The 25,313-nt window shown below is 43.0% G+C and overlaps 1 protein-coding gene across 1 annotated transcript in view; it reads right to left on the minus strand.

Annotated features, from left to right (window-relative positions):
• SPON1 (spondin 1) overlaps positions 1-25,313 on the minus strand; it is a 250,264-nt gene that overhangs the window by 104,995 nt on the left and 119,956 nt on the right. Inside the window, exon 6 of the mRNA XM_032427131.1 lies at positions 3,186-3,334. Coding sequence (XP_032283022.1) covers positions 3,186-3,334 — 149 coding nt within the window. The remainder of the gene's footprint in view (positions 1-3,185; positions 3,335-25,313) is intronic.

Consider the following 25,313-nt stretch of genomic DNA (forward strand, 5'->3'; position numbering starts at 1 on the left):
TGTGCTTGATAACGTGGAAATGGACTCAGCGCAACGTCTTCATAACAGTGAGTATATATCCGCTCACTGTTAGTTCCTGGCTCTACCTACAAGTGTGACCTACCGTTCCCTACTGCCTCCACCTGCCTTGGGTTGCCTATTTGGGACTTGTCTGTCTAGCCTGAGCTCAGTAGTTCTAATCCACAGTCCCTACTCACCAACAGGACACTCTGTTTCTCTGCTAAGAAGTGTGCATTGCGCCTTTCCCCCACTCTCTCTGACCACCAGAGTTTTGGCAATAAGGCTACTGTGATTTTTCATTAATTTTCTTGGTTGTTTTGTAGTTATCGTAACAGTAAAATTTATACTCAATAATATTATTACAATTTTCCTCTACTAATGGGATTATTATTTTTGTTCATTTGTGTTTGAAAGCCATTAGCATAAGATTTACCTCCAACAATATCTACTGTGATTTTTAATGCCCTTGAAACTTGCAAGTGAGCGGTAAGTCTATAATAAGAGAATGCTAGTAAGCATATAAATGTCTTTCTTGGGAAAAGAGGGCTTTTTTTTTTTTTCATCCTGGTTGGACTCAGGTTCTTTGATAGAGAGATTGGTAGGATATAAGGCATTAAAGCCTGAGAACACTGTGTTAGTTTGTAGATGTGTTCAAACAAGTTCCCAGTTATTCAGAGGACACTTTTATATTCTAGGAGGATTCATATTCTTGCTGCTTTTTATGTTGCTCCTTACCTGACAGAAAAACATAATAAATTATGTGTTTGCAGGGAACAATATTGAAAACTCTGAAATGTTCGGAAAAGAAGGGATCTGGAAATCACGCTATCCGACTGACTTTCCAAGGGGCTGGGGGCTTGCTGCACTCATAGTGGAGCCCTGGAGACAGGGATTATCTCAGAGACTGGTGAAAGGAGTTTCTCTGTGGGGCAGCTGTGGGGGGCAGGGAAGTGGACGGGCAGGGCTGGCTTCAAGGGTGTGTGCCCAGCAGCCTCCCAGGGCCCCATGCTGTGAAATTCACAGCATCACCACCTTAGAATTCTTAAGTCTTGAATAAGGACCCCACTTTGCACGAGGCCCTGCAAATTATATATGTGGGACTGTGTACAAGCGTTGGAGCGAGGCAGATTTGGGTTCAAGTTCTAGTATTCTCTAGCTATTGACCGTGCCTCAGCTTCCTTATCTGTAAAACGGGGCTAATACTATTGTCTTCTCAGACTAGACGTGAGAGCTAAAAGTAGATATCCAGCACCAGGGGGCCTGAAAGGTGGTGACACACCCTCAGATATGCTCAGTGGAATTTTAACTCCCATGTGCAGGCCTCATCATTAAACTTATTATTATGACTTAATGTCGGGAATACTAGCCAGCTGGGATAGGCAGACTGTGGCACAGAAGCTAATCCCATGTGTCCTGGTTAGGAACACGCCAAGCAAAGAACGTTTCCCTAAGGGGGACACTCTAAGGCTGGGGGTCCCATCCATCAGCTTCCAACCTTTGTGCTGCTATAACACATGATAAATAATGTTTTTTGGCACAACCGGTCCCAGTTTCTCATGACTCATACATGTTTCTCTTCTCCCCAGAAATCTCTCAAGAAAGACAATGAAGGAGACTGGCATTATTATGAAGATGCCCTTGACCTTGACCTAATGCATTTGCAAACTTTAGTAGTTCAACTATTATTTGTAACAAATGTTGTTTTTTTATTTTTTTTTACCACACCACACAACGGGACTCGATAAGCCAGTGTACCACCGAGGAACGTGGACCCTCGTGGTCCCAAACAAAGGATCCCCCCCCCCCCCCCATGACAGGCTGGACAGACCAGGACCAAGCTGGAGCCTTCCATGGCTTGGCAGATGTTGCACTGTGCTCTAGCTTGAATGCGTGATGCCAGCCACGAGGCATGGCGGCGGGGTCCGAGAAACACTGACTAGTTGGTTGGATACCCTTGTGATGAATAGCGTGCAATCTTAAAACATCTGGTTAAACATTTTCCCCCCAAGAATGTAGAAAAGGCTTTAAATCAAATTAATTAGAAACATAAGCATTTTTGGACTCTGGTCCAAAAGGATTCCTCAGGGGATTATAGGAGGCATCAGGGTGACTTTTGTTGCCTTCAGTTTAAGATTTGTGGGCAGCCCGAAGTCCCGATGGGAGACTTCAAAGGGAAGCACTGGGGGCCTCAGCTGTGCTTGCCCTCCCATGCTGCTCAGGCTTCTGGGCACATACACATTATGACACGTGGGCCTCCTGTAGTCTCAGATGTGGGACAGCCTTGCAGTGACCTGTGGTGTGAAATGACCACAGCCCAAGCGTGGTTTGCTCCTTCCTAACTCCCTCCTGAGCACTTGTGGGCAGTGAGCCCCGACTGCCCACTGAGCTCTCTCAGGCCTGAAGGGCTTCTGTGGGTGGCGATGGCCAAAGCTGGCCTGTCAACTCTCCACAGTGCAGCAGTGGATGGCCACAGAAAAGCTGCAACTCTTCTTCCCAGATCCCTCGTTGGCCTCTTTCTAGTGCTTTGGATGAGGGACAATAGAGCACTGTCAGTCAAACAAGTCAGAAAGAACGACGGGCGATTTCGTCCTCATCTCTCCATGGGATGAGTGGGACCTAGATGGTGGCACAGCTCCTGGGCCCACGTAACATGGTACGGTACGTACGTGGTGCGTAGAAGATGCTTCAGTCTGTAACTATTATGACTAATGACTGACGAGTTTGTCAAACGCCTCAAGGCATGGTCACAAAAAGCAAGTGCTGATAAACAGTTTATTTTCATGGTGATTCTGAAATGGTGATTTCGGTTTGGATGACTTCGGTGTCCCTCCCCTGACCCTCTCTCAAGGATCATAGCAAGAAAACTGAAAGCCACTGCATCGACTCTCAGGAGACCAGAGACATGGCATCCCACCCAGGAGGCCACAGCGGTGGCCTTTAGCAAAAACTGGAGAAAACGCAAATCCGGTCAGGGAAAATCTGAGACAACAAGAGGGACCTGTGTGTCTCTGTCCTCAACTTGACTTAACCCCTTCCCCCCCAAACTCAGCAAATAGATTTTGCTTCCTAGGGCACCGATCTTCCAGCACATCGTACTATAAACTTCAAGGCCCCAGAAAAGAAATCTAAGGGATGCTTTGACTCTGTTCCTGGTGTTTTGGTCATTCTGTGATTGTTTTTCTTACCTGTTGCCGAATTTCTTCCTCCATTTTCACGGGTGAGCCCAATTCTGCAACTTGTTTGACACCTTCGCTCGCATAGCCTCCGTACTCCCACAGCACGTAATTCTTGGAGTGGGATCCACCAATGATTGCAGACCAGTGATTGGCCCGACCTGGGAAAGCCAATCAGGATGCAGGGATCAGTGCGGCTGTGGTGAAAACGTGAGCCCCTTAAATGCTGGGAGGAAAGTGTCATTCGACAATCATTCAACAGGTGCTGGTAAGCACCTACTCTGTGTTAGGCCCTGTGTTCTTCAGAGATGAATAAGACCATCTGTGGAAGCAAGAAGGTCTTGGGGATATGCAGACAGGACAACAACAGATCCTGAGTGAGACACAGAGGCAGCCCAGAATGATGACTTCTGTCTGGGAGGGTTTCAGAGAGGGAGACAACTTCGAGGCTTTGAAAGGCTGATCGGATTTGTAAGACAGAATGGAGAGGAGAGGCTATTTCTGGCAGACTCAGAAGCATTAAATAACATCGTGTGTTTGGGGGGCCATAAGTAATTTAGTATTGCTGTGTCACCAACTGTCAGGGGAGAGGTAGGAAGTGATGCCAGAGAGGTAGGAAGGAGCCTGCTCATGGATGGCTCTGCTTTCAATGCTTCAGGAGTTCGCATGTCATTTGAAAGGGTCTGAAACCACTGAACGGTCCTGAGCAGGGCAACGGCATGATCACATTTGAATTTTAGATAAACCATCCAGGCAGCAGTGTGAAGAATGCATTAGAGGGAGCAAAATGGGAGTGTAGAGCTGTGGTGGGAGAGCACGAGCAGGGAGCCAAGGGTAGAGGGAGTGAGTGGGGAGTAGGCTTGGGCAATTCTCGGAAATGAGCAGGGTTGACTTTGAGCTGGCTTTTCTGTGCCTTCCAGGATGAGGGGCAGGTGAGCTAGCCCTGCGAGAGGATGGGGCAGGCAGTCTGGATATGTGGAAGGCACTGGTCCACAGTGGTCCACTGAGGATCACGGGGGAGGGGGCCCATCGGGGGTGCAGGAGGGAACCAGTGGGTGACGCTTGGGAGAACAGAACAAGATCTGGACAGGACTAAGACAAAACTGACTGAGGGGTTTTCGAAGTGCCAGTGGGAGGAAGGAGAGGGACGGAGAGTCAACATCAGCACTGCACTGGGTTTGTTTCTGCATGTGATGAGTGTTGATGCACGCACATACTCACACACACACACACACACAATACATATATTATAAATATATACATACATGATACATGCATACACATATAATATACATATAATATATACACATGTATATATGCACATGTAATATATACATAAAATATACATATATAGCATATATATACACATGTATATATATTAATAACTGGTTAAGTAACATACAGTTCATCATAAGGCCAGTTCAGCTCTCAGCCATTCTTGGTTGGCTAATAAAGCCCTGAGTTAAAGAACGTTTTCAGGCATAGTGAAGAGGAAAAGTGGAACTGGGTGGACACAAGGGACACAATTGACCCGGGGTGACAGAACTCTCCGCTCCACCCACCACGTAAGAAGACCATTCTGAACAGGGCCTGATCCTGTTTGCATCAGCTCCCTGCTACCCTGGAGCCCTCCGCTGCAGGGGCACATCGAGAACTCAGGTGCCAAGCCCCCCTCCCGGACTGCTGAGGGCAGCCATGCCTCCCCGCCCCCGCCCCACGCAGGCAGATGACATCACTAGGTCCGCCTGCCCAATTGCTTGCTCATTATTTCCTCCACACCGGGGAAACGCAAACACTGTGTTCACCCATCAGTTCCCTAGAGAAGACAGATAGATATGTGGCCAGATTGTCCTAGCTGTCATCCAAGCCAGGAGCACTGCTTGTGGAGGGGCAAGGGCTGAGAGCCACTCGTGACCTTTGGTTCATGCTGTGAACCCAGGGAGACCAGCTTCAGCATTTCCTGTTCCCTCTGCCTTGTTCCACCGAAATGGCCCCTTTTCCCAGACCCATCCTACCTACAATTCTGTACCTCTGGGGCTTAGCACATGCTGTTCCCCGTGGCTCTCTTCCTGCTTGGCTTGGCCAACTCTCAACCCTCCTTCATGATTTACCCAGAAGTCCCCCAAGGTCCCCCTAGACTGACCTAAGTCTTGTCTCCTGTCTCCCCACAGCACAGATAACACGTATGATCACCGCTACAGGTCTGTTTCCCCACCAGACTGTCACGTCCCTGAGGAGACCTGTCTTCAGCACTGTGTCCCCAGTGCCCAGCACTGTGTCTGATGCACTGTGAGTGGTCAGTGCATGTTTTCAAAAGGATTTCATCCAAACAATCAAAAGGGAAGGTAGGCAGTATACGTGCTTGAAGCATTTGGGAGCAGGCTTGCACAGATTTGATTCAATGTGATTAAATTCAAGTCTCAGCTCAGCAGAGTTCCTGACACCTACTGGGCTAACACACTCAGCTCACCTGCATGCTGTTCAAAACAAACACCACCACCACCAACAAAGAAAGGCATTGGTCTTACAGCCTGCAGACAAGGATTCAAATGCTAGCATTGCCACTTTCTAGCTAGGTCAACTTGGTCCAATTCCAATTATTTCATTTCCCTGAGTCTCAGCTCCCACCTCTGTAATTCAAGGATGATAATGCCTATCTTACTGACCTATTATAAGAATTAAATTCCATTTTTAAAAGATGAGATAATATATGTGAAATCACTAGTGCCACACAATAGACACTCAATAATTACAGTTTCCTCCTTTCCTGGTTGTTAGGGAGGCTACAAAATGAGTAAAACATGAAACCTGCCTTTTATTCAGTATAGGAGATAAGAAATCTATGTACTGTGGGATAAGAGAAGAGACTAGGAACGAGCACAATCATAGGGAGATGAGGGGATGGACCCAGATGGATCTTTCTGATTTATTCATTCGGCTTCCATTTACTGTGTGCCAAGCACAGTGGCAGGTCCTGGCCACTGACAGGAATTGTATAGGTGCTTGTCCTGGAGGGACTCATGGTCTGGGGGGGCAGGGAGACAGATGGCTCAGCAGATTACTTACAATCCAGCATGGGCAGGGATATTATAGAAACAAGAACACAGAGCAGAGGGGATGGAGCAGCTAACTGCAAAGTCCCCAAATCCAAAGAATCCAAGTCCAAAGGCATGAGTGCAGAGAAACAGGTGCCTCAAGAATGGGATCTGTCTTTATGGTTTCTTACATTTGAATACAATGTCATTGTACCAGTCCAACTTTCTGATCAGTTTAGTTGTTAATTTCCTACACCGGTCTTGCAAATTACCACATTAATTCAAATTTCAACCCACTGAATGACATCAACCACATAATAGATATCTGACAGGTACTAGGCTAGGGGGAGGACCAGACTCTATCCTTCCTGGGGGGACGAGGCAGGAAACCATGGAAAACAATCTGCAACATTACAAAGGGTGATGACTTCAGGTGAGTGGCAGTCACTCGGGGGCAGAATGGTACAGGGAGTAGAGGCATTGGTGACCAAGAGCCAGAAGAACTGGACTCCAGGCCTCCCTGCATGACCATGAATCAGAGCCTCAGTTTACCTTTTAAAAATAGGGGTAATAATTACTAGTCGGACTATTGCTCAGAGTTGTGCAAATTAATTGGGCTGGTTTTGGAAAGAACTATGAAAACTATAAAGAACTATACAATGCGAAATTCTCAGTATTATTATGGATGGAAAGCATAATAAGAATCCACAAGAGGAATCCAAATATGATGGAGGAGCAAGGAAACTTTCCCAGTGGAAGGAGGCTCCCATGAGAAGACTGGCAGGACAGGAGAAGCAGGAATTCCAGTGATGACATATATAAGAGGATTAAACACCTATTAGGTGTCAGGTATAATGCTTTCTGAGGGGTAACCCTCACTACACCCTCATTCTCATTTTATAGATAAGAAAACTGAGACCCAGAGATGTGAAGGAAGCTGCCAAAGCTCACAGAGCTAGCAAGGGTCAAAACTAGGGTTCAAACCCAGGTCTGCCTGACCCCAGAGCACATGCTCTTTTCCCTACATTGCACTGAGAGGTCGAGAAGGAGAGGAGACTGTTTGGTGGACTGGAGGGATAGAAGGCAAAAAGAGAAGATGGAAAAGAAAGTCAGGACTGGGTTGAGGAGAGTGCTGAGTGCCCACCATGAAAGGGGGGAAATATGATGGAAGTTTCCTTCTGGGAAGAACCATACGATGATAGTTAACATGCATTGAGCCTTTAGTAAGTGCCAGGCACTGTGCCAAGGACTGACCTACATTATCGCATTAAACACTCAGAAAAAGAACCTCCTCTGACACAGAGGCTATCAGAATTCCCATTTTTCACATGAGGAAACCCAGACTCAGAGAGGTCAAGTGAGTTAACCCAAGATCACAGAGTCGATGAGTGAGGACACTGGGATTCAAGGTCAAATCTGTCTGGGGCCAGAGCTGTGCTCTTGACCACACCGCATCAGGCCACACCCAGTGATGGGAAGGGAGAAGGCCCAGGGTGAGGAGACCCATCAACACTCCCTGTGTGAGTTGTGTAGGGTTTGACTTAGGGCAGCGGAGAGGGAAAGCAGAAACAGGATCAGAGGTATGAGCCAGTAAGAGGGAAGATTGGACAGACTTCAGGAGGCAGTTTGGGGATGTAGTTAAAGCTCTGGTGTTTGAATCAGACCACTGTGTATTCTAGGCTCAGTTCTGAAGCTCAGTTCTAGATTGGACAAGTCAGTAATCACTCTCAAACTCAGCTTCTTCATCTGGATATTGACACGACCAGTCTCTTGGTGTTGTTCTAAAGCTAAAGTCCATGAAGTCATGACTAGTGGCTGGAACACAAAGTGGGCCTAATAAATCTTAGCCAGTCAAATTAAATATGAAGAGGATGGATGGGGCAAATCCAGACAAGTTTCTGGAAGGCATGGGAAACAAAAAATATCTGAGTAGGTGATTGGAAGGCAGTTTGGTTTAGAATTGGTGGGTAGAGAGGACAGAATATCAGATGCAAGGACCTGAAGCTGAAAGAAAAACCAGGAGGGAATCCTCTAAATGGGACGCAGTGGTCTGGGGCCTGAGAATGAGGTGGCTCAGCAGACCCAGTTAGCTGGGACATGGAGAAGTGCAGCACTGGCCCCAGCATCCTCTAGGAAATAAGGAAGGAAGGAGAGGGAGAAGCCACAGGTATCGGGGGGCCTGGGGAGAAGGAGACAAGGTACATGCTGTGGCTTAAAGGGATGCTCAAGGGGGCTACAACTGAGGTCCTTGGTGAAACACTCAGGCTTCAGCTTTGGGGTCAGGGGCAGGGGCAGAGAAACAAGACTATCGCCAACCTCTTTGGCTCTCAGGTAAGGCCAAAGCTCTTTGGTTTAGCATGCCTCTCTCTGGTTCCAGCAGTGTTCTGTGGCCTCCACATACCAGGGTCTAGATGTTTATTCCCAAGCATCTGAGGCATAGGTGGGACAGAGGCAGGTGGGAAGCTGGGAGGAAGAAATGATTAGACACTTGAGTTTGAGATACTGATGGGCAACCAGGTGCATTTGTCTGAAAAGCCCTTCCAGGGAGATGTCCTGAATGTAAGTGTAGTAAGCTCACTTCTGACACCTTTTCTGTTGTCATTGCTGGTGCTAAGTTACCAGTGATGTCTAAATTCACAATGATGCTGAAAAGGCCATCGCTGATGAAAGAAGAACCGTGTCCGGCTTTTTGTCTCGTGCTGCATGTAGATGGATTCTCTGAAGTTTTCTGCCTTCGGCAGGTATTCAGCAACAGCCCAACTTTGCTGGCCTGCTTTGTCAGTGGCTGCATTCCCCTGCCAATCTCAGTCCTGTGGAAAGTCACCCATGCATTTCCTTGACATAACATTCATAGCGTTTCCCTGGAGAACGTCCTACAGCCTTGGTGTCTAGATTGCTACAACCTCCCGTTATCCAATCTCAGCCTCACCTACTGTATCTCAGCAAATCTTGGTTTTTGGCGCTGGTTGGGTCCTTATGGATCTGCTATGGTCACTGCACTGAAGCTTCTCCAGTCCTAAGTCCTGCTGCCTGTCCTCCTTTTATGTCTAAGTGGATAATCTTGTCACTTAACTCTTCCGGGAAGACCCAGGTCAACCCATCCACAGACTTATCCAGGCACCGTGTGGCCAGTGACCAGCAGAAAAATGCCCTGGGCCTGCCAGCCCTATTCATAAAAGTTGTCTTGGATCTCACTTCGCTCTTGCCCTTGCCGTTCTCACCCTAGGCTCACTTCCAGGATCTGCCTGGGTTTTGATGCTTTGGATTTGGCTACAGAACTTGGCTCCTCTGGGTTTGCCCCTGGGTGCTGCCCAGGACACAGCTTGTACTGCCCTTTGGCTCTTCCTGCCCTTGGCTGCTTCAGGAGCTCACTCTGAGCAAGCTATTCAGGTTTTCAGGATCCCGTCCCGGGATGGCCTCCTGGAAAAAACCCTGCATGGGGAGATCTGTCAGGTTGGCCAAAAAATCTTCAACTTTCTTTCTGCCTTCTTCACTCAGCTAGACTTTTTCCCTTCCTTCAGGTCTTCAGAAAAATGTCACTTTTCCTTTCCAGGGAAAACCTTTGCACTTACAGAATTGATCATATTCTTTTGCATTTTCTCTGAGGTTTCTAATAATAATATTCTGTTAATGTATTCACTAAATAAATGTTTACTAGGCATACTATGTGCTAGGTTAGAAATCAACAAGCCACAGCCCACTGCTTGTTTTTTTTCCAATAAAGTTTTATATTTCACGTGTTATTTATGTATTATTTATGGCTGCTTTCCTGCTACACAAGCAGAGTTGAGTAGTTATGAGAGAGACTGCCTGGCCTGCAAACCCTAAAATATTTACTATCTGGTCCTTTAGAGAGAAAGTTTGACAAAGTCTGTGCTCTGGAGACTCTGAGCAGACTCAGACTTGGTCCTGGTCCTTGAGATGTTCAGTTTGGAAGGTGGGGTGAAGCGTATGGAGGACAGGTCACAACAGGTAATTACAATGGCATGTATATGATACAGTTTTCATGAAGGCAACACAGAGTGACATAAAAACACAAATGGGGGCTATTCAGCCCAGACTGTACCAGAGAGAGCTTCCTGGAGGAGAGGACAGCTGAGCTACCTTCTGAAGGATAAGTAGGAGATAACAAGGCAATTAGGGGGAAGGAGGAAGGTATTTTTTTGTAGAAGGACCAGTATGTGCAAAAGCAGAGCATAAGAGGAAGCCAGAGGTACATGGAAAACCATAAGGTAGGTCAAGGTAGAGGGAGAAAGAGAAAGAGAGAGAGAGAGTGTATTTGTAAAGAAAGAATGATCAATGATGAACCCAGTCGGCCAGGCAGATCAGAAAGGATATGAATGTCTTAATAAAAAGTTTTTATTTTATCTTGAAGGCAGTATGAAGTAGAGAAGAAAATATGATTGTTTTGTCTACAGACAACCTCCAAATTTATATATGCTCACACAACTTCTGCTTCTCACTCTGATGATCCAAATGCACTGGACTAGCCCTCTCAACATAAGGGATGATAAAATTGGGTAAAATGTATGAAGCACCAAATTTCAGAAAATAGATGGCAAAACACTATGACCCCTGAGAGAAGGGTAACAGAAGAGGTGAGCCCCATGTTTGTCCTGGACATTTTCTGGTTTGTGATACAGGAAGGTGGAACACAACAGAGCATGACAATCTGGCTGAGCTGAGGAGGTAAAGATAGGACTTTGAAGCTACTGAGGTAGATAGGATTTACTGGCAAAAATATCAGAGAGGAGGATGCTGCACAGAGAAGGAACTTCAGAAACATGCATAGGGGTCTCTCTAAGTCTTTGACTGAAGACTAAGCTGCACACGTGCAGGACAAAACTCCACAGCCTTGGGAAATACAGCTACTTGGGAGCTAAGAGCTGAATGGAGATTGCAGAAGTCACACAATGCTGAAGATGTACGATTTCCAACCATCCATATTCGAGGGACCTTGCTGACCGTCCTGAACATTCAACTGAGACCCTGGAAAAGTCACACTTTAGGAGTAAAAAACTTTTGCACTAGAGTAAAGGCTAGTCTAGACTTACCCTGACAAAGCTTAGAAAACAAGCCTTGAAAGTTAAACAAGTGGATATACCAGTAAATTAAACATCTGTCAGGTCAAAACTCCATACTCTTTAAAAGAAGATAATAAATTCAGTTACTCACCAATGTCCATCATACAATCAAAAATTACTAACAAGTGCAGAAGCAGGAAAATATGATCTATAACCATGAGGAAAAAAAACAGTCAAATGAAAGAGTTCCTGAAATGATGGGTAGGTTGGGATTACCATGTAAGGACTTTAAAACACTACTATTAAATTCAAGGACTTAAAGGAAGAGATGGCCATAATGGGGTGAACAGATGAGGACTCTCATCAGAGAAAGAAACTTTTTTTTTTTTTGATAGAGAGAGAGCATGCATGAGATGTGGGGGAGGGGCAGAGGGAGAGGGAGAGAGAGAACTTCAAGCAGACTCCATGCCCAGAGCGGAGCCAGATGTGGGGCTTACTCTCATGACCCTGAGATCATGACCTGAGCTGAAATCAAGAGTTGGATGCTTAACCCACCGAGCCACCCAGGTGTCCCAAGAAAGAAACTGTTTTAAAAACCCCAAAAATGGAAAATCTAGAACTCAAAAATATAATATCTGTATTAGGATATGGCAATGAAAAAGGTCTATAAACGGAAAGACAGGGTAATAGAAATTCAAAATGAAGCACACAGAAAAACGATAAAAAAAATGAATGGGAGTCTCAGTGACCTTTGGAACAACAATAAGTTGTTTAACATAAGGGTTATGGAATCCTGGAAGGAGAGGATAGAGAGATTGAGTTATAAAAATATTTAAAGAAATAACACTGAAATTGCCCAAAACTTGATGAAGAATATCAACCTATGGCTCTAAGAAGCCCAATAAACTGCAGACAGGATAAAAACAAAGAAAATTATACTTATGCACATCAAAATTAATTAATGATGAGTCGTAGAAGCAACCAGAGCTCAAAAGACACATTACAATCAGAAAAACAAAAATAAGAATGACTGCCGGCTTCAAAAACAAGATAACCCAGAAGACAATGAAATGACACCGCTAAAGTTCTGAAAGAAATGAAAAAAACCTGTCAACCTTGAATTCTATATCCTGCAAAAATATCCTTCAAAAATAAGGGTGAACTAAAACAGTTTTTTGATAAAGGCAAGCTGAGTGACATTATTACCAGCACACCTGCTATATATGAAATATTAAAGGACTCTGGCTGAAGGGAAATGAAAACAGATATAAACTCAGATCTCCATAAAGGAAAAAAGAGTGTTAGAGATGGTAAACACGTGCATACACTCCAACTTTCATCTCTTTTTCACTAAGGACCTTCTCCCTTGAAGTAAAGAGGTTCAAATTTCCTAATGCTGAATGAAAAAAATTTTCCTGTCAATGCTCTCTTCCCACAAAGACTATTTTTTGTCTTTCCTACACCTTCAGCCTTTTTGGGAAAGTTGAAAGCTCACTGTTTCCTCTCCCTGAATTATTTTCTCAGATCCTTGCAACCTGATACGGAGCTCCCCACCTGAGCTCATTTACGCCACCCAGTCTTTGAACCTTTGACTTTTGCTCCCCTCTATTCCCACAGTTGAACAATTGCAGGGGCAATCAAGAGAAAATTACTGTCTGCTTTATTTCCCTTTTAAAAATAAAAGCATATTTTAAATTCAATAAAAGTCATCCTTTCAAATGTATCATTTAGTGAGTTTTGACAAATGCATGCAATCATATAACCAATCACAATCAAGATATAAAATAGTTCTACTACCTAAAAAAAATTGCTTTGTGCCTCTTTGTAGTCAACCCCATTCCTCCATCCCCAGCCCTTGGCAACCTCTGGTTTGTTTTTGGTCCCTATAGTTTTGCCTTTTCTAGAATATAGTATAAATAACTCATACAGTAGGTAGCCCTTTGAGTCTGGCTTCTTTAACTTAGCATAATACATTTGAGATTCATCCATGCTGTTATATGTATCAGTTTATCCTTACTTCAAATGTCTTAAAAGAAAAAGGAGATCTCCTACTGGTTTAAGGTCATTCTTACACTCCTTTTTCCACCATTACTAGCTGTGTGACCTTGAATAAGCTACCTAAGTTTTTTAAGACTCAGTTTTCTTTTCTGTGAAATGGTAACAACAGTACCTACCTTCTAGGGTTGTTATGGGTGTCACAGAAGGAAATCCATATAAAAATAGTACAGCTCCTGGTACATAATAAACATTCAATAAATGGTTACTTTTAATATTGATATTCCATTTCTCTAGGGAAGGTAGAGATCAGGAGAAAACTGGAGCATGTCCATTAGGGTAAAGCAAGGTCTTAGAGGATAGCTAGATTTTCTAAGTAGTATGGTTAGTGTAGTGGTGGTTCCAGTAGCAGTCAGCATTGGGTGGGGGGGTGGGTGTAGAAGCCCATTGGGTGGGTGGAGCTAGTGGTGGGAAAATAGCAGCAGAATGAGTCAGGTGAACAGACAGAAGTTCCCAGAAGCCAGCAGCAGAGCCTCTGACACAAGCTTATAGTTAGAGTTCAGGTTCTATTTTCTGGAGTCAGGTCTATTTTCTGGAGACTGACAAGGAAGCAATGGCAAGTGTGAGAACACACTCATACTGTCAGTGAGTGTCCACCTCAAGTGTACTGCGCTTCTTTCCATTTACTGACTCAAGGCCTTCTCTGAAGCTCTGAAAGCCCCCTTGGCCAGCAAGCAAGCACCTGGAGTGCAGGGAAGATAGTGTTCCTGGAGACAGTCTTAGCCTATGGAGGGGTGGGTGCTAGTGGACAATTCCGGAAGACATTTTGTACACTTTTCAGAGGTATACTGATGCCAATGACCTCAAAATACACTCTTAAGTCAATTCTTTCTTTTCTCTTGTCATTCTGCCCCAGTCCCTTCACTCCTGCTTCCTGGACCACCTTCTACATAAACTACCTGCACCAAAGTCCTTTCCTCAGGCTCTGCTTTTGGGGAAATTCAACATGGCTCATTCAACCAAGGTCATGTGTATGGCCCCAAAGATCCATAAAATCATAGTTGGGAGATTAGACAAGAGCCAGCTAGGGCTACTCTCCCTGTTTCTGGAAGCAGAGTAGTCTTATAGAATACAAATGATCCTTCAGCACCCCTCCACCCAAAGCTATGGGTGTTGATTCTGTTGTTATTGTCATCATAATTGTTGCCATTGTTATCACTGTAGATATCATCATTATTATAATCACTACCATTTATTGAGCACATACCCTGCAACAGGCACTTCATAGGCATTAGGTAACATCCTTCCATTCTCACAGTGGTCCTGCTAGGTGGGTCAGTTACCATCCCCATGTTACGGATGAGGTAACTGAGCTGCAAGTAAGTGATAGAGCTGAAATTCTGATCAGGTCTGTCAAACTTAGGCCATGTCCCTTCTACTCCAATGGAGTAGAAAGCCTAAGTCAAGTCCAGATTTAGTTAGGAGGTCATTCTAATGTCATGCATGGCTGTCACCAGAATCAGCTCTTGGGGTGGGGATACCAGGGGATAAGTAGGTGGTACCTGTCCAATGCCCCAGACAACAATGAAAGTAGTGGCTCTTGATGTTCATAAATTTCTACCTTTTTTGAACTCAGTCTTCCCAGTCCAATTTTTCTGAACTTCTGACTCCTGATTTATTTGGATATCTCTAAAACCTAGCCAGTTATCTGATTCTCATCTCAGAGACAAAAAACATAATCTCAGAGCACCACCAAACTCCCATCCCTGTTGTTACTCTAGAGGCTGGTTACAGGTTTATTGTGTACTGACAAATAGTACTGCAGTTATATTTTTAGAAAGAGGAACTTTATTTAAAAGTGTCCTTCTAAGCTGACTTTTCTACATAAATATTGTTATATGTGGGAGAGAGGCTATATTTCTGGACAACTTCCAAATGTTTAATACACCATTAATACCTGAGTTTGAAGCCTCAGGGAAGGAACTGTAGTACTTTGGATGATAAATTCTAGCAATGTTCATCTAATTTAAAAAGATCTAGGAGCTCGTATTTAAAAACTTAGCAGGAGCAGTAAATAACTGCTTTGTGTTTTAGAGTTCAACATAAAGAATGGACTTCTCCCATCCCCATTAGTTCATTTGCAAGTTTGAATCTTAACTGTTGGCTAAACTCTGTAAATAAGTAAGCCAATGCTCTTCTGTGTTTGAAAGTTTTTATGCAGTAGATAGAAGAGGTAGTGAGAAATAGGAATTACTGAGCATATACTTGTACCAGGTGCTTTTGTATGTTATTATCCAATCTACTTTTCAATCCAATTTCATTGATAAGGAAACAGGCTCTGAGAAAATCTGTAACTTGTCCATGGACACGTTGTCAGTGAGTGATTGAACCAGCATTTGGCTCATGATTGCTTTGTCTTTGGGGAGTTTTTTGCACTGCCAGTGAGAGAGAAGATAGAGGTCCTGGGGGAAAGTTTGTTAAGCTAATAATAGAAGCAAAGCCTATTGAAACAAGTCTATATATAAGATAAAAGAGGAGTCAGGCTGGGGTAAAAAATTCCACCTCAAAATTTAAGGGAAAAGTGAAGATAGAACCCCAGCCTTTTTGGTGACTGTAGATGCAGAAATCTCAAACAAAATATTAACAAACCCTATATCCAGTTAAGCCATACACAACCATGTAGAGTTTATTCCAAGAATACAAGGGTGGTTTAACAATCAAAATTCAATCAATGAAATTCATCACATTAACAGAAAAAAAGAAAAATTATATGTATCTCTTCATAGATACAGAACAAGTATTTGATTGCATTCAATGCCCATTCATGATTAAAAAAAAAAACAACACTCAACAAACTAAGAATAGAATGGAGCTTTCCTTACCTGATTAAAAAATCTACAAAAAAGCCGTAGCAAAAATCATACTTAAAGTGAGATATTAAAAGCTTTCCCCATAAGATTGGGAAGAAGGCAAGAATGCCCACCATTACCAGCTTTTAGCCAGTGAAATAAGGCAGTAAAGAGAAATAGAAGGCATAAGGACTGGAAAGGAATTGTTGGTAGAAGATATAATGGTGTATGTAAAAATTCCAAAATAATTTATATATAGGGGTATTAGCCCTGGGTGGCTCAGTCGGTTAAACATCTGCCTTCGGCTCGGGTCATGATCCCAGAGTCCTGTGATCAAGCCTTGCATTGGGCTCTCTGCTTAGCGGGGAGCCTGCTTCTCCCTCTGCCCCTCACCCCACTTGTGCTTGCTCTCTCTCTCAAATAAATAAATTTTTAAAAACAAGAAACAAAATAATTCATATATAAACTAATAGAATTAATAAGTACATTTAGCAAGGTCTCTGAATACTAAGTCAATATGTAAGAATCAATGTCATTTCTACATACCAGTGATTAAAAAAAATGAAATTTTAAAAAGCTATTACTTGCTAAGTATAAAATATATAGTATCTAAGAATAAATCCAGTGAAAAATTAATAAGACCTCTTCTCCATAGAAATCCATAAAGCATTATTGAGTGAAGTGTGAGTAAACCTAAATAAATGGAGTGATAGAATATATTTGTTGATTAGAAGAGTCAATAATGTAAAGTTGTCAAATCTCCCCTATTTTGTTCATAAGTTCAACATAATTTCAATAAAAATACTAGTGGGTTTTTTTTAAATGAAAATTGAGATCATGATCTTAAAATTTATGCAGAAATATAAAGGACTAAGAATAGTCAAAATAATCTTGAAGAAGAATAGAGAACTAACGTTCCCAGATGTAAAGGATAGACAAATAAACTAACGAAACAGAATGACAGAATACAGAATCCAGAAATAGACCCACAGATATATAGTCACTTAATACATGACAAATGAAACACTAATGTAGAAGGGAAGGATGGGCATCCTGATAAATGATTCTAGCAAAAAAAAAGAAAGTATCTTGATCCCTACCTTACACCATACACAATTTCAATTACAGATCAATTCAGCACCTAGATATGGAGGGTAGAAGCAATAAAACTTTTAGAAGAGAATATAGAACTAAGTCTTTATAGCTGTGGGGGAAGCAAAGATTTCTTAAGTGAGATACAAAAAGTGCTAACCATGAAGAAAAAAAGATCATTTGGATTATGTTAAAGCTAAAACCTTCTGTTCATCAGAAGACTGAAAAGGTAGACCACAGAACAGGAGAAGATATTTGGAATACATGTAATTGACTAAGGACTCATAACTAGAATATAAAAAGAACTGCTACGAGGAAAAGGCAGACAACTCCATAGAAAAAATGGTCAAAAGACTGAACAGTCACTTTAGATTTATCCAAATGGCCAAGAACAACTTAGTAGTCAAAACCAAAGAAATTCAAATTAAAATCACAATGTGATATCACTGCACACATACTAGGTAGGTAAAATGAAAAGACCAACAATGTCAAGTGTTGGCAAGGATGTAGATTACCAGATTTCTCTAGCTGTGGAAAACTGTTTAACAATCTTTACTAAAGCTGGGCTACATATCTTATGACCCAGCAATTCCACTCCCAGTATATAAAGAACAGAAATGTGTACATATATTTACCAGAACACATGCACATGAATGTTTATACAGCACTATTCATAATAACCCCATGTTGGAAACTACCCAAATGTTCATCCATTATAGGATGGAAGAATTAAATGTGGTATATTCATGCAGTGAAATATTATACAGTTATGAGAAAGAACAAACCAAAATTATGCACAGTCACATGGATGAATCTCACAAACTATAAAGCTGAACAAAAGAAGCCAAACACAAAAGAGTACATGCTATAAAATTCCACTTATAAAAAGTTTAAAAACAGGCAAACTTGATCTATGATGGAAGTCACAATGGTGGCTGCCCTTTGTAGGGGAGCACTGACTGGAAGGGACAAAAGGAGGCTTCTGGAATTGCTAATATGCATGTGTTCAAATGAATGGGAAAATGTGAGCTGTACACTTAGGATGTACCCACTTTTCTGTATGTATGTATGTATGTATGCATGCTTCTATTAAAAGTTTGCTTTTAAAAAGGAAAATGTGAAGGTAGAAGCAGTGTTAGCTTTCTTTCCTTGTCTCTCAAGGCTCACTCTGGTCTACCCTAGGCTTGAGCTGCATTGTATTGGAATGAAAAATTTAATTCTCATGTAATGGGGATGGTGACAGGGAAATGACAGGGACGAGCTGTGAGCTTGTAAGAGGTAGAGGTGGGAGCTCAAAGCTTACCTCAGAACATTTTAAGGATCAGAGGTCAGGTGCTTTGGGCAGGAGCTCAGCCTGCATGGAGCCATTAGCCAGGAATTGCAAAGCTGGTATCTTTATTTTGGGATTTGATCTGTCAGGGAGGCAGCTTAGTAGAGAGAGAGCTTGCTTCCTCTTAATTCAACAAATATTTACTGGTCATGTGTTATGCTCTGAATCCTGGGTCCTGGGGATTCTGAGCCAAACCAGACTATGGCCCTGCCCTGTCTTAGGACATTAGGGGGATCAGACATGTGAACAGGCAATTGCAACACAGCATGGAAGGTGTCAAGATAGGATAACCACGAGGCTGGAGCAGAAAAGAGGAGGGCTGCTAATCCAGCCTGGGGAATTGGAAGTCTTTCCAAGGCAGTGGAGTTTAAGCTCAGAACAAAAGAAGGGTGTGGGGGCTGGAGGGAATGTTGCAAACACACAGAACGGCCAGTGCAAAGGCCCAGAGGTCACAATAAGCAGTGTGCCATCTGAGAAGATAAGATGGGTGTGGAGCCAAAACAACAACAACAACAACAACAACAACAACAACAAGTTACAGAGGGGCAAGAGATTAGGCTGGTCAGGTCTCAGTAAATTCAACACTGCCTAAAAATTAGCCTTTTAACTCAGGCTCATGTAATGAAATCCTGGATCTCCCCCTCCTGGGGCACGTGACCTTGGTCAAGTCTCCTCTGCTTTGGTAGTATCAGAACTTTCTTAGTTTTGCCTTGAGTATTAGCTTTCCTTCTGATGCTTTTAAAAATACATAAAGAGGTGACTTATTTTTCAAAGGCCTGCACATAGTAGGTAATATAGGAAAGTTGGTTGATAGATGGGTGTCCAGGGTTGACTGCTTCCTGTGTGTCCAGGGTTCTGTAGCAAAGGAGGACAGCATCTCAGCCTTATTATTTAGGAACACAAAAGTTGGCTCATACCCACGCCCACCACCATGTTCTGGCAGCTGAGAACACTGCAAAGGCAATAATCAGGACGGAAAATTCCCTTTCCAAGTTCTTGAAACCTGCAGCCCAAGGTGGCAGCTGGTGGCCTATTATTCCCTGGAGCTCTGGTGAAATGGAAGAGTTCTGCTTGTGCAATTCTAAGCAGGAAAAGTCTGTTTTCTCTTGATGAAGAGGGATCGTTTATGATTAGAGGGCTGTTTCCTTAGGTGTTTTTTTTTAACTTCTTAGAGATTAAATTATTGCAATAAAGGGGCAGCAGGAATTCCTCTGACTTGATAAGGTCTGGCTTCCTAGTTCTTCCTTGGAGGGAAATAAAGGGTTGAATAATTTATTCATTGCTTGAACAAATTTCAAGGGTGCTGCCAGAGTCAAGGCCAGACCAGGCAGCGAGCTTAGAGATGAGACAGAGAGACTGGTGGTGGGAGCTCCCGATATTTAGAAGAGACCAGGGACACTGGGCATCAGGCCGGTCTGGCTGCTCTAAGAGGCAGAATTCCAGGAGCAAGGGAAGGACCTCATCCTCATTGCCTACAGAGGTCTCACTAGGGAACAAGGCAACCTTAAGGGCAAGGTCAGCCAGATGGTAGGCAGTTCCTAAATATCTATGGAATCAATGAATGCCTAAAGACTGAGATCCAATTATGAGAACTGGAGTTCAAGGCAAGAAGTGGATCACACAAAATGAATTATAATAGTAGCTAACAATTATATAACACTTAATATATGCCAGGCTCTTCTAAGCTCTTTACACACATTAATCCATTTCATGCTCACAAGAGTCCTGTGAAGTTAGCATTGTTATCATTCCTACTTTATGGATAAGAAAACTGAGGCACAGAGAGGTTAATGAAGGGGTGTGCCTACCATCTCATGGACAGTAAGTGGTGGAGGCAGGATTTAGTTTGGTTCCAGAGACTACACTTTTTACCTTTAGGTGTGACAGACTGGTTAGAATTGGGACAATGATGGGTTGCTTAACTCCTGCAAAATTCTTGGGAATTTTGGAAATTCACTGGTGCCGGAATGCTGGGGGGCTGCACTGAATCTGAAAACAGGGCTGAGGGTCTTCAGCAGGCTCACTTTCTAGGAGCTTTTGCCTGTAACTGCTCTTTGTTGTGAGTTATTCTTCAAGCATATACCCCCTAGTAGCTGTGATTAGCAAATCTAAGACTTCGGTCTGCCAGTTTTTTGCTTTTTTCCTCCCCACCTCCCCTCCCCCTCCCCCTTGCAAGTTTGGGCGCATCAGCTACCAGGATGGGGAGCTGATTTCTCCCTTTGGCTGATGGAAGTCTCTGACTGACAACCTCTCAGTTGGTGCCTCTGGCATGGAAGTAGCAAGAGCCACTTTCCAAGTGTGTGTTCACAACCCAAATTGACATCACAATTCTGTTAACTTGTTTCCATGCTCTTCAGTTGAAAATCCATATCACTTTGTCAACCTAAATAAGCATTTCAGAGAGTTAGGAGGTTGCTCTACTCAGGGTAGTCTAAGCAAGTACTAATGAAGAATAAGACCCATGTCAGTTGGGTTGAAGAGGCATTTTACTGCTTTATTTCCAACGTGAAACCCAAGAATCCTTGCAAATTGGGAGGATGTTTGGCAGGAATGCAGTGGCTGGCAGAAAACATGCAGCAATTTCAGTCATGACCATGAATACTCAGCCTTATTTGGCATAAACAATTCTTCGGGGTATATTTTCAACTCATTGTTTGGAAAACTTTAAGCATATAAACGCTGTTAGCTTCAATAGCGTTCTGTGCATATGATTCTGAGTAACCTTATTAAGATTTTTAGAACATATACATTCTCCCTTCCTATGATTGTCTTAAGTAGTTAGAGTAAATACATTTTTTATTTTTTATTTTATTTATTTATTTTTAAAAGATTTTATTTATTTATTTGTCAGAGAGATAGAGCACAAGCAGGGGGAGAGGCAGGCAGAGGGAGAGGAAGAAGCAGGCTCCCCACTGAGCAGGGAGCCCGATGCGGGGCTCGATCCCAGGACCCCAGGATCATGACCTGAGCCGAAGGCACACGCTTAACCATCTGAGCCACCCAGGTGTCCCTAAATATATTTTTTTAATGAAGAAGACTTTTGCAGTAAGCCCACTGAATAACATGTATTGAGCACTAACTCTAGATCAGACACTGTGTTGGAGCTGGGGACACGGTGATGGTCCCAACCAACTCCAATGCTTTCCTCCAGGGGTCTAGCATAAAACCATTATAGAAGGTGGGGAAAAAGCAAAGAGGACACAGGAGATAGAAGGTAAGGAAAAGGATCATATAGGAAGTTTGTCCAATGTTATCTCTAATATACATAGTACCATGAAGACGCTAATTATAATTCCCTGCCCCAAGGTTGAGGAGGATATGAGAGATTTTTCCAGATCTTATGGATTAAAGGAAGTGGATGCACTTAACTAGGGTAGATTTTTAGAGAGGGTCTAGATTCTGTCCGATGTGACATTTCCTTGATGTCATTACAGGGGATGGTGCAGACCCCAGGAGCCTTTGTGCTCAACAGCTAAGTGGTTTTCTTATCTTATCCCAGCTTTGCTTGTTCTCTAGTTGGGTGCTGCTCAGGTCCCTGTATACTTAGAGGTAAATCCCACCTAAGAATTTTTTATGTGCTTATAGGGGGAGGTGGGGAGAGGAGAGAGAAACCAAGTAAAACCAATTTTGCTCAACAGAAATCACAGAACATATAAATCCAAACTCTATTTACTTCCTTTAGCTTATTTACAAAAATACAAGTCAGTAAATACTAACTTGTAATCAAGATTAGCTGACTAGCTCCATGTGTTTGCCTGGCTGATTGTGAAATGTATGTTGTATTTGTTACTAAATTCCTTTCTGAGTGGGGAAAACTGTCACAAATGCAAACTCTATTTCCTCACTGCTGGTTGGGCTATCCACAGTATGAGATCTTTTGTAAAGTATCTTTGCATTTTAAATTTGGGGCTATTCATCTTCATCGTATCGGGTATTCGTAAGGTTAGGGATGATAAAATGTACCTGGAACTCAGCCCTGTCTCCACTGGGACATGGAGAAAATTTAGGAGCCAGGTGGATACTTTAGGAAATTCTCACCAGCTGATGAAAGCCAACCAGATGAGAAGGTTTGTCCAAGATTTCAACATGAGATCAGAGCTAAATCCTTATTTAAAGGCTGAGAATGTGGGTGGGAATAATGACAAGGTTAGAAATAAGCACATTATAGCCACAGTTAAGACAGAACTTGCTGTGTATCTGGTATTAAGCAAACCAAACCAAAACAAAACAAAAAACCCACAGAAAACCAAAACAACAACAACAAAAAACAAAAAAAACCACTTAGGAGTTATCTCATTCAAAACTGAAAATGACTAACACTTTGTGAACTTCCACTATATACCAAGCCTATTTTAAGAATAGGTTTTATGCACTTTCTTTTCTGACGAGCTTGCCCTCAGAATACAGATCAAAGTTTAAGAGGGAGGCAGAATTAGCCCAGGAGCTGGGGAACCACTCAGGTCTGCAGGCCAGAAATGTTTACCTAAAAATTCAGTCAATGGACCCAAGATGGAACCAGAACCTACCCCTAGAATAATCCAGTGATGTAGATTTTGGTCTTACTACATAAAATCAGAGCTCAAAAGGTCAGCTGGTGTATCTTCCAAGGTCCTACAGCCAGTGAACAGAGGTGCTTAGATTTGAGCCCTGGCCCATTTTCGAAATAGTTTCATGAGGTAGGTGCTTTGATTATCCATGCTTTACAAACAAGCCAACTGAGGCACAGAGAGGTACAGCAATTTTCATAAGGCTCTGTAAATGAGTGTCAGATGCAAGACTCCAAGTGGGATCTGACTTCCAAGTCCACGATGGTTCAGACTCTATGCGGTTTACATTGATTTTTAGCAGAGCACTCACCACTGGCCAATTTTGGGGGCAAGAGAAACCAGACTTATAGTTTCTCTCACCACAGAAATGCTCTTTCAAAAGGCTCTCACATTGTTCTGATATTTGGTGCTGAGGTTCACTATTCCCGCAAGAAACTGCTCTCTCCCACCTCCTGCTTTAGCTTATTTTTCTGGCTTTTAGTCTTCACATTAAAAGCAAGCCCTCTTTCACTTTCTTTTCTGACGAGCTCGCCTTCAGAATACAGATCAAAGTTTAAGAGGGAGGCAGAATTAGCCCAGGAGCTGGGGAACCACTCAGGTCTGCAGGCCAGAAATGTTTACCTAAAAATTCAGTCAATGGACCCAAGATGGAACCAGAGACTTGAAAAGCAAAGCCAAAAGAATCCATGTCTGCTGCAGGAGGGACAGCCGGACAGATGGACAGCTCTCTTCAAAGGTTGCTTAGGGACCCGATAAACCTGAAAAGACTGTGCCCTGAATCTCAATGTGGGTGGGCGGATAAAGGAACATTATTCCTCTTCTTCCTCTTGGTTTTCCCAGGGTGTGCACAACAAAGCAAACGCAATTTGCATTCAATGACTGAAAGCCACTCACATCTGTAAACACTAACTGTCCCAGTCAGCAAAAGCCTCCAGAAAGCCTCTTAGCCCCATTTCGATGAGCCAGATGTGAAGAGAAAGCCTTCTGCTTTTCATTGTTCTTTCCACTTGAGCTGCAGGACCCTGGGACGCTCCATGTGCAGGGAAAACATGGCACGCATTGCTCTTAAATTGAACCAAGCTGATTATGTTAGAGAGAGTTTAATTAAACTCTTGCTGGCAGTTGTGAAAAGGTTTAGCTTGCTCCCTAGCCTTTCTTCATGGGTTCCCTACAGGTAGCACACTCTTTTCCCTTCCAATGGAAGGTCATTAGGATCACATGAATACGCAGAGACTGAAAGGTTCCAAGATGTTCTGGGGGGCATTTGACTCATAACTTTTAATTTAATCAATCAACTCAGTGTTCTAGTAAAGAGATTACAACCATCCTACTCCCTGATCCCAGGCAATCCGCTTTACTGCAGGGTCGCCCTTACTAATCCTTTTTACTAAAAATAAGGCAGGGCTGCTTGTGCTGTGATTTCCTATATCCTTTGTCCTGTTATGTGTTTGTTCTTTCACTCTGAAATTTAACTGAGGCTAGGAAAATGCTGCAAGTATTTCTTTGTACTCATGCTTCACTTCCAGCCCCGAACAGGAGAGTTCTTGCAAACTGGGGAGGGCCGTCTGCCAGGACTGTAGTGCCTGGCACAGACCTTTGCAGAAACTCCACTCATGATTATAAATAGTTGCCCTTTCTCAGCAGAAACAATTCTTGAGGGTAGATCTTTCAGCTCCTTGTTTGGAAAACTTAAGTGCATAAATGCCATTAGCTATAGCTGAGTTTTGTGTGCAAATTCCTGGGTAACCATACATAATGCTGTGGTTTAATGGACTTTGTACATTCCCTCTCCTTCAGTTTCATAAAGACTTTTTGGAGTTTAGGATATTCTCATGCAAAGGGAAAATCAAGTCTTTATTATTAAAGTATGCGTTTCTTGGAGTCGCTGCCCAGGTTCTGGCAAACAAGTTTGAAGGAAATACTGCAGGAAAAATGCATGGGCTGGTGTCATACTTAAATGTTAATCACATCCATTTTGCCAGGGGAACTGGTGGCATTAGAACTTACATAATAACTAATCCATGACTTGCCAAGGAATCCAATACTTCTTCCTCCTCAAATCAGTTCCAAACAGGTGGCCGTTTAAGCTGCATGAATGAGATGCACTAACCATGTGCTCTTTGAACTGCCAGCCGGCAGGAGTAAATGGCAAATAAGTCATCAATAAATTAATTTACCCCTACTGGTGGTAATGAGACTTTACCTTGATAGATACAAGGACAGTAATACTTTATATATCATACTAAATGGTCAGTCCAGCGAAGGCAT

This window comes from Phoca vitulina, unplaced genomic scaffold (genome assembly GCF_004348235.1).
Source record: "Phoca vitulina isolate PV1807 unplaced genomic scaffold, GSC_HSeal_1.0 scaffold36, whole genome shotgun sequence".
NCBI lineage: Eukaryota > Metazoa > Chordata > Mammalia > Carnivora > Phocidae > Phoca > Phoca vitulina.